Below are 12,217 nucleotides of genomic sequence, written 5' to 3'. Positions count from 1 at the left end.
AGGCGGGGCAGCACCTCCCTCTTAAAGAACCAGCATCTGACCTTTGGGAAACCTGCAGCTCCCTGAATGCCATCCACAGAGACCCCCTCAGTCAGCCTCCCCTCAGGCACCAAGGCTAGCGGGGCGGGGGGGGGGGGCAGTCAGCTGTCCATCTCCCCCGATTCTCACAGAGGAAATGCTGGGTGGTGCCCGCAGTGAATCAGGGCTGAGGACCAGGACAGAGGTCGGGTGGGGCGGCTCAGCATTCCTCCAATGGGTGGGTCTCAGTGCTCCTCCCCCTGCCGTCCTCCTCTGCAGGGCCCTTAGCCTTTGGGACACATCTCTCACTGCCATGGAGTTTGACCTGGGAGCAGGTGAGCTGCTGGGGAGTGTGGATTGGAGGTGCAGGGGGCCGGACTCAAGCCCAGACGCTGCCTGCACCAGCCACCCAACTCTCTTCTCTCCACAGCCCTGGAGCCCACCTCCCAGAAGCCTGGTGTGGGGGTGGGCCATGGGGGAGACCACAAGCTCAGTCCCCACAAAGTTCAGGGCCGGTCGGAGGCAGAAGGAGATCTGAGTTCAAAGGTAAGTTGCCTCACCATCAGCTGTGGAGGGGTGGGAAGGGTGGGACTGCCCCTGACCCCAGGGTCCTGCCGTGGGCTTCCAACTTCAGGGGATGGGTAGGGGCCCTGCCTCACTGCCACACCTCCATCCAGCAAGGCCGCCACAGCTCTTCAGACTCCAGCAGCAGCTCCAGCGACTCGGACACGGATGTGAAGGTAAGGGGCTCTTGCCAGCACCCCAAGCATGTGCCCTGCACCCCAGAGAAGCATCCCAGCGCTGGAGCCAGGGGAAGGGGGTCCCCCAGTCTCACTTCTAGCCCAGAATGATCTCTTTTCTCCCACTCCTGCCCTCGGCCCCACAGCCCCAAGCTGCTGGCTCCAAGCAGCAGGAGAGCACCCCGGGCAAGGCCAAGAAGCCCAAAGTGAAGAAGAAGAAGGAGAAGGGCAAGAAGAAGGAGGCTCCCCACTGAAGGGGCCTGGGCAGGGCTCATTAAACCCTCCTCTCTGCCTTCTGCCACTGGTCAGCGTGGTGCCTGCTCAGGCCCATCCCCAGCTCCCTGCCCCGGGCTGGGCCTGCCCATGCGGGCACCCAGGCACCCTGCCCATCTGTGCACGTGGCCAAGGAGAGGCTGCTCATGACCATCAGGGTTTATTGTTTCTGTAACAGCGGCCACGCCCTGGAGTGGTGGCCTGTGCAGCTGGAGATCTCTCAGCACCTTGGGTTGGGGGCGGGGTTCGGCGGGACTTGGGATGGGGGTGGCGCCTGTGCCCAAACAGGGTGGACCCTGGGGCCCGCAGGCGGGAGATGAGTCCGGCGGCCCCAGCGGCCCCCAGCAGCAGCAGCAGCAGCATCGGGAGGCTCAGCGAGCGCGCTCACCGCACCAGGTGGAAGGTGAGCCAGTACATGAGCAGAGGCTGTGCCGCCGCCACCGCCATGGTCAGGTACATGCGCAGCTGGTTCCGGGCCTCACGCACGGGGACCCCCTCAGCCGCTGCCTCTGCCAAGATCTTCAGCCGCAGGGTCCGGATCTGCGGGGGAAGGAAGAAGGGAATCAGGGGTTTACCCTTGAGCCCTCTGGGCCAGGGTGAGAGCCTGGACGCTTCCAGCCTCTGCTTAGAAGCCCCAGGCAGCCGAGGACAAGTCCCTGGCCCTCTGCAGCCTCAGGTTTCTGCTCCTGGGGGCTTCGGTTTCCCCAAACCTCCCAACAGGGTGAGGACTTGCTCCTCCCCAGGCCCTGTGAATAAAATACGAGAAGGTTCCACACTCAAATGCCAGGCAAGGTCTAGGAGCGGGTGAAGGGGGACTTCATGGTGGACGCCCAGCCTGAGGGCGTGGGAGACGTGGCCCTGGCTGCTGTCACCCTCTTATGTTGGCCACATGGCAATTTCTGAAGACACACCAGAATGCTATCTTTATTTTTATTAAAGGACAGGGTCTCGCCCTGTCCACCAGGCTGGACTGCAGTGGTGTGACCTTGGTTCACTGCAGCCTCAGCCTCCCAGACTCACGTGATCCTCACACCTCAGCTTCCCGACTAGCTGGGACCACAGGTGCACACTGCCATGCTTGGCTAATTAAAAAAAAATTTTTAGAGATGGTGTCTTGCTATGTTGCCCAGGCTGGTATCAAGCTCCTGGTCTCCAGTGATCCTCCTGCCTCAGCCTCCCAAAGTGCTGGGATCGACTGGGCATGGTGGCTCATGCCTGTAATCTCAGAACTTCGGGAGGCTGAGGCAGGCAGATCACAAGGTCAGGAGTTTAAGACCAGCCTAGTCAACATGGTGAAACCCCACCTCTACTAAAAATACAAAAATTAGCCGGGTGTGGTGGCACGTGCCTGTAATCCCAGCTACTCGGGAGGCTGAGGCAGAATTGCTTCAACCCGGGAGGCGGAGGTCGCAGTGAGCCGAGATCACACCACTGTATTCCAGTATAAAAAAAAAAGTGCTAGTATTACAGATGTGAGTCACATGCCTGGCCTAAACTTTTAAATGATGACACTTAAAGTCTGTCCGAGGGTCCACCCTGGCCCAGCAGCCAACGTGGTCTGCCCTCTGCTTCTCACATGCTCACACTGAATCCTCCCAGCACCTTGGGGTGCAAGTATCATCATCCTATTTCACGAACGGGGAAACTGAGTTTAAAGAGAGTAAGTGATTTGTCCAGGATCCAACTAAGCTTGGAGTCCAGGCTGGCCTGCAGACCCCAGTGCTCTTCACCAGCACCCCTGACTCCAGCTGGAAGGGCTCTAGAGAATCCCCTTCCAGGGAAATTCTGGCAGGAAAGCCCCCATGTAAGGAGAGTGGAATGAGAGTGAGAGCCCAGCCTGGAGCCTATGTGCTGGGGATCCCCAGCCTCTAGCAGCCTGGCTGGCGTCTCTTCCAGGGCTCAGGATACCTCCTCTTCCAGGAAGCCCTCCTGATCCCCCAGGCTGGACAGCCACTCCAGGGCCCCTCCGTTCAGCAATGTGTCTCTGGGCTGAACCCCACACCTGACATCCTCTGCTTGGATGCCCTCTGGGGCGCTTGTGCCCTCAGCCTCATCCGCCCTGAGCCCCAGCTCACCATGAACACAAAGATGGACACGCAGCACCAGCCCAGCACCAGGTAGTAGCCAATCTTCCCGAAGAGCAGGCCCATGAGGACCCCGCCGATCATCCTGGGGGAGGGAGAGGAGGCTGTGTGAGGACGAGGCCAACGGGCTGCGGCTGGCAGGAAGGGCGGGGGTACTCACCCGACATATTTGTAGCCCAGGAAGGCCACCAGGTCGATGGTGGTGAGGTCGGTGTTGACAGTGACCAGATAGAGGCTGAGCAGGATGGCCAGCACCTCCAGGGTCAGCCAGGCCAGGGCTGAGCTTGCCTGCAGCCCCAGGAGGTCTGGGGAGAATCTGCAGACAGCAAACCCCGCCACTTGGTTGGCCGGTTCAGACCGCCGACTCCCAGCACCCGCCTGGGGACAGCCCTGTGTTGGGTGGGGCCGGACACCTGGCAGTGACCCAGATGGATCTGGGCACTATGCTATTCCCATGGAAATCCCATCCAGGGAGGATGGCAGACCTCTCCCTAGACAGTGACACCCACAGCGGGCAGGGCTGGAGTCACAGGGGGGCTGTGCCTGACACAGTCAGGAGGCAAGTGTCAGGGAGGGCTTCCCAGGCAAGTGTCCGGGAGGGCTTCAGGGAGGGCTTCCCTGTGTCCCAGGGGACACAGAGCCAAAGCCTGCAGGAAGGAGCCGGTCAGGGACAAAGCCCTTGGCCTCCGCCACATCCCCAGGGCCTCATCAGTCAGTTAATGACAGATGTGTTCAGTGCCACAAAGGAAGCGAACAGGGCGGTGCGAGCAAGAGGAGAGGCCTGACCTAGCCCGGGGGGCAGGAAGCTTTCCCGGAGGAAGTGACACTGGAATGGAGTCCATGCTCGGCAGTAGTGGAGGGGAACATGCTCCCGGGCAGAGGGAAGTGGATGTGCCAAGGTCCCAGGAGACAGCGCCAGCCCTCTCGAGGAAAGGAACAGGACCGGAGCGTGCGGCGGGAGGGGCAGCACCGGGCCCAGGAACTGGGGCCTGATCGGGAGCCATGGACAGCAGGGCAGGGCAGGATGGGCTGTGGCCAGGCCCGCACCTCAGACAGGACCATCCTGACTGCTGCTGGAGTAGGGGTGTAGGGGGGAGCTGGTGAGGACACAGCGAGGATGAGGATGGGTCTGGTAGTAGAGGCCAAAAGGAAGTGTGGATGGAGAGGGTCACCCAGCACAGCGGGTGGTGACGCAAGGCATGTGGGCAGGAAGGAGAGGGAGGAGCTGAGGGTGACGCTGGTGGTGACCCTGAGTGCTGTTTCTTGGGCCACCTGGGAGCAAGGTGGGGCTTTCCCGAGGAGGGAACTGAGACCTTGGAACTGAGACTTTCCTGACCAACCATGGGCCTCCCAAACCCCACCCTACTTGGCATGTCCCTGGCCTCCCTTACCTATCCTGGGTCCCCAGCGCAAGACCAGCCACCAAAACGTAGGTGATGAAAGCCATCGCTGTGGGAGGCACACACGCAGACACTGGTCATCAGAGGAAGAACCACCCTCGGTCTCCAGGCACCCACACACCCACCCCAGACAGGCCCAGAAGATGGGGGGGTGCAGGGGAGGGGGAGGGTGAAACCTGGAATGTAGAGGTCTGGGGCATTGACGTCAAAGCGGGGGGCCACCGGCGTGTCCTGTTGGTATTGCACCTCCCAGTCCTGTGGTGATGGGGAATGGGCAGGACCCTCAGAGCCAGGCCCCTCCCACCCTTCCTAGAGGTGAATCTCCAGGCCCCACCCCACACCTGCCCCCACCGGCCCACTGCAGACCCACATTCCCCTGGGGGTGCTGACCTGGTGGAGGTAGGGGAAGAACAGCAGGCCCAGCTTTCTGCCCACATACATGGTGTCCACAGCAAAGTAATACTTGAGCTTGGTGACAGGGATGAAGCGGTCGATCTAGGGAGGCAGAGCTCAAACCTGAGGCCCCATGGCCCCATGTGTCCCCCAACTCCCGCCAGCCCCGGCCACTCACGTTTTTATCCACCAGTTCCTTGCCCTGCGCAGCCAGGCTGCTCCCATAGGCCATGGCCATGTTGGACACGGGGTCAGCCAGGAAGGCTGCCTGGGGCGTGGCGGAGGCTGCAGGATAGCCTAGGTCTCCAGGTGCCCGCTGAGCCCCATAGCCCCGGCTCTGGGCTGAACTCGTGTCATCGAAAAGCTGGTGGGGGTCGGCCATGCCTGGCTGGGACACAGGGATCCTTCGCTTCGAGGCTGCAAGGCAAAAGGGCGGGGAGGCGCTGGGGACACAGGATAGGTAAGGGAGGCCTGGCAAGCCTCACTCATCCTGCAGCTCTGCCTCCTGCTCCTGCTGCAGTGGAGGGTGGTGTCACCATTGGAGACTGGCTTTAACGTCAGATGGCTTGTCAGGTGCAGGCTCTGCCACCCACCCATCTAGCCAACTATCCATCTCCTGATGCATTCATCTATCCATCCACCCATTTATCCACCCACCCATCTATTCATCCATCTATCCATCTATCCACCCACCCACCCATCTATTCATCCATCTATCCACCCACCCACCTATCCGTCCATCCATCTACCCACACATCCATCCATCCACCTATCCATCCATCCATCCATCCACCCACCCATCTAGCCAACTATCCATCTCCTGATGCATTCATCTATCCATCCATCCATTCATCCATTCACCCATCCATCCATCCATCCACCCACCCATCTAGCCAACTATCCATCTCCTGATGCATTCATCTATCCATCCATCCATTCATCCATTCACCCATCCATCCATCCATCCACCCACCCATCTAGCCAACTATCCATCTCCTGATGCATTCATCTATCCATCCATCCATTCATCCATTCACCCATCTATCCATCCATCTATCCACCCACCCATCCATCCATCCATCCATCCATTCACTAATCTACCCACACATCCATCCATCTATCCACCTGTCCATCCACCCGCCCACCCACCTATCTAGCTAACTGTCCATCTCCTGATGCATTCATCTATTCATCCATCCACCCACCCATCTATTCATCTATCCATCTATCTACCCACCCATCCATCCATCTATCCACCCACCCATCCATCCATCCATCCACCCACACATCCATCCATCTATCCACCTATCCATCCTTCTATTCACCCACCCACTAGCCAACTATCCATCTACTGATGTATTCATCTATCCATCGACCCATCCATCCACCCACCCAACCATCTATCCATCCATCCACCCACCCATCCATCCACCTATCCATTCATCCATCTACCCACCCATCTAGCCAACTATCCATCCATTGATACATCCATCTATCCATCCATTCATCCACCCACCCATTCATCCATCAATCCATCCATCTACCCATCCACCCACTCATCTGCCCACCCATCTACCCAAAATTTACAGGTGTGGAAACCAAGGCCCAGACAGTTAAAATGACTTGTGCAAAGGGCCAAACTGAGTGAGTGGCAGAGCAGGAGCCCAGCCCCACTGTGCCTGATGAGTATTACAATAATCCTGCGGATGAACTCATTTCATTTTCACAACCACCCTGTTTCTGCCAACTGCCAATGCTATCATCATCCTCATTTTACAGATGAGAAAAGCAAGCCCTAAAGAGGCTCACGCCGTTGCCCAAAGTCATAGTATGACAGCCAGGTTTCAAGTGTTTAAAAGGTCCCTGTGGCCTCATGTGGGGAACAGATGAGGGGTGGGCAGGGAAGGGAGAGAGGAGGCTGCTGGGGCGGTCCAGGTGGGAGACCATGGCAGACAGGACTGGGTTGTAAAAGGGGAATGGGTTATTTCTGGATCAGTTTCAGAGGTAGGAGGGACAGGACTTGCTGGAGGTGTGCTCAGTGGAGGTGTGTTAAGAAGTGGGAGGAGGCTGGGGGGAGGTCCAGGTGGGAGACCATGGCAGACAGGACTGGGTTGTAAAAGGGGAATGGGTTATTTCTGGATCAGTTTCAGAGGTAGGAGGGACAGGACTTGCTGGAGGTGTGCTCAGTGGAGGTGTGTTAAGAAGTGGGAGGAGGCTGGGCGCAGTGACTTAGGCCTGTAATCCCAGAACCTTGGGAGACCTAGGCGGATGGATCACTTGAGGTCAGGAGTTCGAGACCAGCCTGGTCAACATGGTGAAACCTTGTCTCTACTAAAAATATAAAAAATTACCCAGGCATGGTGGCATGTGCCTGTAATCCCAGCTGGTGAGGCAGGAAAATCACTTGAACCCAGGAGGCAGAGGATGCAGTGAGTCAAGATCGCACCACTGCACTCCAGACTGGGAGACAGAATGGGACTCTGTCTCAAAAAAAGAAAAAAAAAAAAAGGGAGGAACCAACGCTGTCTCCACAGATTCTGGTTTGAATAATGGGGCAAGTGGGAGTGCTGTGTACTGAGATGGAGAAGATGGGGAGGCGGGATTTGAACCCTGCACTCTGCCTCCAGGGCCTCTGCTCCTAATCAATAAGCAATGCTACCCTGCAAATATCTGCTGAGATCCTACTATGTGCCAGGCTCCATTGCAGGCACAACGGAGAACAGGGAATGGGTGGTCAGATGACAGCGGGCATAGGGAGAGGAATCGAATTATCCATGTCATGACTTTGCAACTGGACATTCTCCTCTACACAACGGAGTTAACTGTCCCCCTGTGCAAAGCTGTTGTGACGCTCATAAACTCCTTTGGTCCCAATAAAAAGCAGTCTGTCCGTGTCACTCCTGATCAACTACTAGCCTTGAGCTCTTCCTCTCAATTATTTGTAGCCTGAAGATAGACCCAGGTCTCCCCAAGCAGCACTGGCCCCGGCCTCTCCGCAAACCCCACTTCCCTTTTCTCTCCCCTACTACTTCTTTTTTTTTTTTTTGACAGAGTCTCACTCTTGTCTCCCAGGCTGGAGTGCAGTGGCATGATCTCGGCTCACTGCAGCCTCCGCCTCCCAGGTTCAAGTGATTTTCCTGCCTCAACCTCCCAAGTAGCTGGGATTACAGGCGCTCCCCCCACCCCATCGAGCCAATTTTTGTATTTTTAGTAGACAGGGTTTCGCCATGTTGGCCAGGCTGGTCTTGAACTCCTGGCCTCAAATGATCTGCCTGCCTCCGCCTCCCAAAGTGCTGGGATTACAGGTGTGAGCCACTGGGCCCAGCCTCTCTCTCCCACTTCTGGCTAGAAGGGCTAGCTTCCTGAAAGCTTTGGTGTGAGCCCTTCCGCCCTCCCTGTCAGTCCCTCAGCTCTTGGCATTCAGGTCTCTGCTCCCACCAGGCCTCCTAAGTGCCCCCCGCTACACTATGAAATTCCACTCGTCTGACTCAAGCCCTCAGCGGCATTTGGTACCAGTGTCCCAAATGCCAACCTCCAACTTTCTGAGTCCAGGACACTTATGGAGCACTTTCTCTTCTTAACTGTCTGACTCCACAGGCATCTACTGAGCATCTCCCTCTGTGTTAGGCTCTGCCATGGCATGGTGGATATAGCAATGAATAAAAACCCCAAACTTGGCCAGGCGTGGTGGCTCATGCCTGTAATCCCAGCACTTTGGGAGTCTGAGGCAGGTGGATCACCTGAGGTCAGGAGTTCAAGACCAGCCTGACCAACATGATGAAGCCCTGTCTCTACTAAAAATACAAAAATTAGCTGGGTGTGGTGGGATATGCTTATAATCCCAGCTACTGAGGAGGCTGAGGCAGGAGAATTGCTTGAACTTAGGAGGCGGAGGTTGCAGTGAGCTGAGATCATGCCACTGCACTCCAGCCTGGGTGACAGAGCGGGATTCCATCTTGAATAAAACAAAACAAAACAAAACCCCAAACTCCTGCCTTCATGAAGCTGATGATCTCTCGATGGCTCCTTCTCATTCAACCATGCATTCCTAGCTTCCTAAAATGTGTGACTTCATTTTCCACCCTTGCCCTTGTCCTCTGTCTCTCACCCAGGGCCACCACACCCACACCCCAGCGCTCCCAGCCGCAGTGTGCGTTTAGCTTCTGGGCTCTGTCTCTAGGCACCACTTGTCTCCTGGCTCCAGATGCAGATCCGGCCGCTTCTTGGCACTCCCTCTGGCTGACCCCGGGGCCCTAACCTCCATGCCCAAACCCTGATTCCCCTTCTGCCTGACATCCAATCAACCAGTCATGGTTCTCGCTCACCATGTCTCAGCATCACCCTCCCATCTCAGACTGCCAACTCACACCTGACCTAAGTGTCCTACCTGGTCCTTCTGTCCGTTGTCACTGCCACCAATCTCTCCAATGGGCAGCCAGAGCGATCTTTTTATTTTTGCTTTTTGAGACAGAGTCTCACTGTTTGCCCAGGCTGGAGTGCAGTGGTGTGATCACAGCTCATTGCAACCTTGAATGCCTCAGCCACCCCAGTAGCTGGGATTACTGGCGCGTGCCACCACGCCTGGCTAATTTTTTGTCTTTTTACTAGAGATAGGGCTTCACCATGTTGGCCAGGCTGGTCGGCTGGGCATGGTGGCTCACGCCCATAACCCCAGCACTTTGGGAGGCTGAGGCAGGCGGATCACCCTTTTTTGAGACAAAGTCTTGCTCTGTTGCCCAGGCTGGCGCGATCTCAGCTCACTGCAACCTGTCTCCCAGGTTCAAGTGATTCTAAAGCCTCAGCCTCCCAAGTAGCTGGGGATACAGGCGCATGCCACCACACCCAGCTATTTTTTTTTATTTTTAGTAGAGATGGGATTTCACTATGTTACCCAAGCTGGTCTTGAACTCCTGGCCCCAAGTGATCGTCCACCTTGACTTCCCAAAATGCTAGGATCACAGGTGTAAGCCACTGCACCCAGCCTGCTTTTCCTTCCCACCACAAATCTCCTTCTCCTCGGTAACTCTTCATCATCAGAAGCTTCACTGACACCCTAGGCTGGGTCACATGCCTCCTTGGCTCCCACAACATCTCCATCCTAGCCCTGACCCCTCTGCCTGGGCACCCCCATCCGAGCCCCAACCCCTCTGCCTGGGCCTCCCTCATCCCAGCCCTGACTCCTCTGCCTGGGCCTCCTTCATCCCAGCCCTGACTCCTCTGCCTGGGCCTCCTTCATCCCAGCCCTGACTCCTCTGCCTGGGCCTCCCTCATCCCAGCCCCAACCCCTCTGCCTGGGCCACTCTCACAGCAGCTCCACCACTGGAGCCTGCTGCTGTTTTCGGTCCTGGCAGCTCCATGAGGACAGGAACAGGGGCTGTCTGGGCACTGCTGTAGCCCCCACATCACCACCACAGGGCCAGTCAGGCATGGAGTAATGGCTGAAGGGAGGAACAGCACAGCACACCTTCTTGCTTTACAGAGAGGCCTCCCCAACCCCCAGTCACATCCTGGATCCTTCCCTTTACAGCCTTTATTAATCCCCCAATTATCTTTTTTGAAAAATTTGTAAATTTAATTTTGTTTTCAGAGAAAGGGTCTCGCTATGTTGCCCAGGCTGGAGTGCAGTGGCTATTCACAGGCACGATCCCACTACTGATCAGCACAGTTTTGACCTGCACCTTTTCCGATCTGGGCTGGTTCACCCCTCCTTAGGCAACCTGGTGGTCCCCTGTTCCCGGGAGGTCACCATATTGATGCCGAACTTACTGCGGACACGCGATAGGCATAGCGCTACAGTCCAGAACTCCTGGACTCAAGCAATCCTCCAGCCTTAGCCTCCCGAGTAGCTGGGACTACAGGCACGCACCACCGTGCCCGGCTTCTCTTTTTTTTTTTTTTTTTTTTTTTTTTTGAGATGGAGTCTCACTCTGTTGCCCAGGCTGGAGTGTAAACACGCTATCTCGGCTTACTGCAACCTCCGCCTTCCGGGTTCAAGTGATTCTTCTGCCTCAGCCTCCCGTGTAGCTGGGATTACAGGTGCCCGCTACCACACCCGGCTAATTTTGTATTTTTAGTAGAGACGGGGTTTCACCATGTTGCCCGGATGGTCTCGAACTCCTGGCCTCAAGAGATCCGCCCGCTTCGGCCTCCCAAAGTGTTGGGATTACAGGCGTCAGCCACTGCGACCAGCCCCCACAATTAATTTGTTGACTAGTTTCCTCATAGTTAAGCATCTCTCTTCCCTCCAAACTCTGAGCTGTAAAGTTGCAAGGTCCAGAGCTATGTTGGTTACTACTGTACCCATACCCATATTCCAGCGCAGGGCCTGGCACATGGGAGTTGAAGCAAGTTAGGCTGAATGAATAAATGAAACACATCACACGTAAGTAAGGACATGAAGAGCGTAAACAGACAAATTCAGAGACAGGAAAAGGGGCCTACGGCACAATAAATGCAGGTTCGCTTCTTAAATGAGCGGTGGGCATGGCCCTCTGCGCTCACAGGGGGCCAAGAAGCTGCCCTAAGAGTGTGGGCGGCAGCAGGCGGGCATTGGGAAGCCACGGGAAGGTGGGGAGTTGGGGAGGGCGGATCGCTAACTGCGAATGAATGGAAGTTGCATTTCTCTGCATATCGCACTCTTTCCTGTCCCAAGTTGTTTTCTTCTAAAGGAATTTCCTAAAGAATCGCCCCCCAAGGCGCCCCCTACCCGGACCTGGCATCCCAGCGCTGTGCACACCTCGGGGCTCCAGATCCTTGATCTCGTGACCTCCGACCTGCAGTGCCCTCGCCAACCGCCGCGGCCGTCCGGCCACGCCCCCGCCCGCCCTCCTGATCTCCTCCGCCGGCCACGTACGCCACTTACGCAGCCGGGGCGTCCCTGCCGCCGCCGCCGTCAAGCCTGCCGGGTGCATCCTTCGCCGCCGCCGCCGCCTCAGCCACGGTTCGGAACGTGCCCGCCCGGCTCCCGTACCCGTGCCCCGCCGGCGAAGCGACAGCCAATGAATGTCACGATTGCGGGAAGGCCACGCCCTCCCACGGAGGCCTGGGCGAGTGGGCGGTGCCTTACGTAAGAGGCGGAGATTGGGCTCGTGTCGTAAACCGAGTTGGGGCCTGAGTGGCAGGAAGGCGGGGCCAGGAAGAATCCCAGGAAGAGGCTGTGTCTGCCACGTTAGAAAGTGAGTGTCTGACCGGTGCGGGGGCTCATACCCGTAATCCCAGCACTTTGGGAGGCTGAGGCGGGAGGATTGCTTGAGCCCAGGGATTCGAGACCAGCCTGGGCAACATAGTGAGCTCTCCCCGCCCCATCCCT

At 57.1% G+C, this 12,217-nt stretch overlaps 2 protein-coding genes across 5 annotated transcripts; one reads left to right on the top strand and one right to left on the bottom strand.

Annotated features, from left to right (window-relative positions):
• Positions 1 to 249: 249 nt before the first annotated feature.
• Positions 250 to 1,054, top strand: CUNH19orf33 (chromosome unknown C19orf33 homolog). Its single transcript, XM_012436270.3, has 4 exons — positions 250 to 353; positions 449 to 564; positions 696 to 758; positions 905 to 1,054. The coding sequence occupies exons 1-4, from the start codon at positions 332 to 334 to the stop codon at positions 1,010 to 1,012; spliced, it is 309 nt and encodes a 102-aa protein (XP_012291693.2). The 5' UTR covers positions 250 to 331; the 3' UTR covers positions 1,013 to 1,054.
• Positions 1,055 to 1,175: 121 nt separating this feature from the next.
• YIF1B (Yip1 interacting factor homolog B, membrane trafficking protein) lies at positions 1,176 to 11,825 on the bottom strand. Of its 4 annotated transcripts, none has more exons than XM_012436234.2 (8): positions 11,762 to 11,825; positions 5,087 to 5,325; positions 4,906 to 5,010; positions 4,692 to 4,770; positions 4,507 to 4,564; positions 3,276 to 3,431; positions 3,107 to 3,200; positions 1,176 to 1,571 (listed from the first exon to the last, which is right to left on the bottom strand). In XM_012436234.2, the coding sequence occupies exons 1-8, from the start codon at positions 11,817 to 11,819 to the stop codon at positions 1,416 to 1,418; spliced, it is 945 nt and encodes a 314-aa protein (XP_012291657.1). In that variant the 5' UTR covers positions 11,820 to 11,825; the 3' UTR covers positions 1,176 to 1,415. The 4 variants fall into 4 exon arrangements, with proteins under 4 accessions (XP_012291657.1, XP_012291664.1, XP_012291673.1 ...); XM_012436241.2 differs by having other exon boundaries at positions 11,771 to 11,819; XM_012436250.2 differs by lacking the exon at positions 11,762 to 11,825 and adding an exon at positions 11,621 to 11,715.
• Between the last annotated feature and the right edge of the window lie 392 nt (positions 11,826 to 12,217).

The sequence above is a fragment of the Aotus nancymaae genome, unplaced genomic scaffold, assembly GCF_030222135.1.
Source record: "Aotus nancymaae isolate 86718 unplaced genomic scaffold, 86718_ANA_hifiasm-v0.15.2.pri h1tg000028l, whole genome shotgun sequence".
NCBI lineage: Eukaryota > Metazoa > Chordata > Mammalia > Primates > Aotidae > Aotus > Aotus nancymaae.
This window is presented reverse-complemented; position numbering and strand designations above follow the sequence as displayed.

Bases quoted from the DNA above. Each gene is read 5' to 3' on its own strand.
- CUNH19orf33 (XM_012436270.3), top strand. From the start codon at position 332: ATGGAGTTTGACCTGGGAGCAG. The intron at 354-448 runs GTGAGCTGCTGG...TTCTCTCCACAG, and splicing joins GGAGTTTGACCTGGGAGCAG to CCCTGGAGCCCACCTCCCAG. The intron at 759-904 runs GTAAGGGGCTCT...TCGGCCCCACAG, and splicing joins ACTCGGACACGGATGTGAAG to CCCCAAGCTGCTGGCTCCAA.
- YIF1B (XM_012436234.2), bottom strand. From the start codon at position 11,819: ATGCACCCGGCAGGCTTGACGGCGGCGGCGGCAGGGACGCCCCGGCTG. The intron at 5,326-11,761 runs GTACGTGGCCGG...TTTGCCTTGCAG, and splicing joins GCCCCGGCTGCGTAAGTGGC to CCTCGAAGCGAAGGATCCCT. The intron at 3,432-4,506 runs GTAAGGGAGGCC...TGCTGTCTGCAG, and splicing joins GCGCTGGGGACCCAGGATAG to ATTCTCCCCAGACCTCCTGG.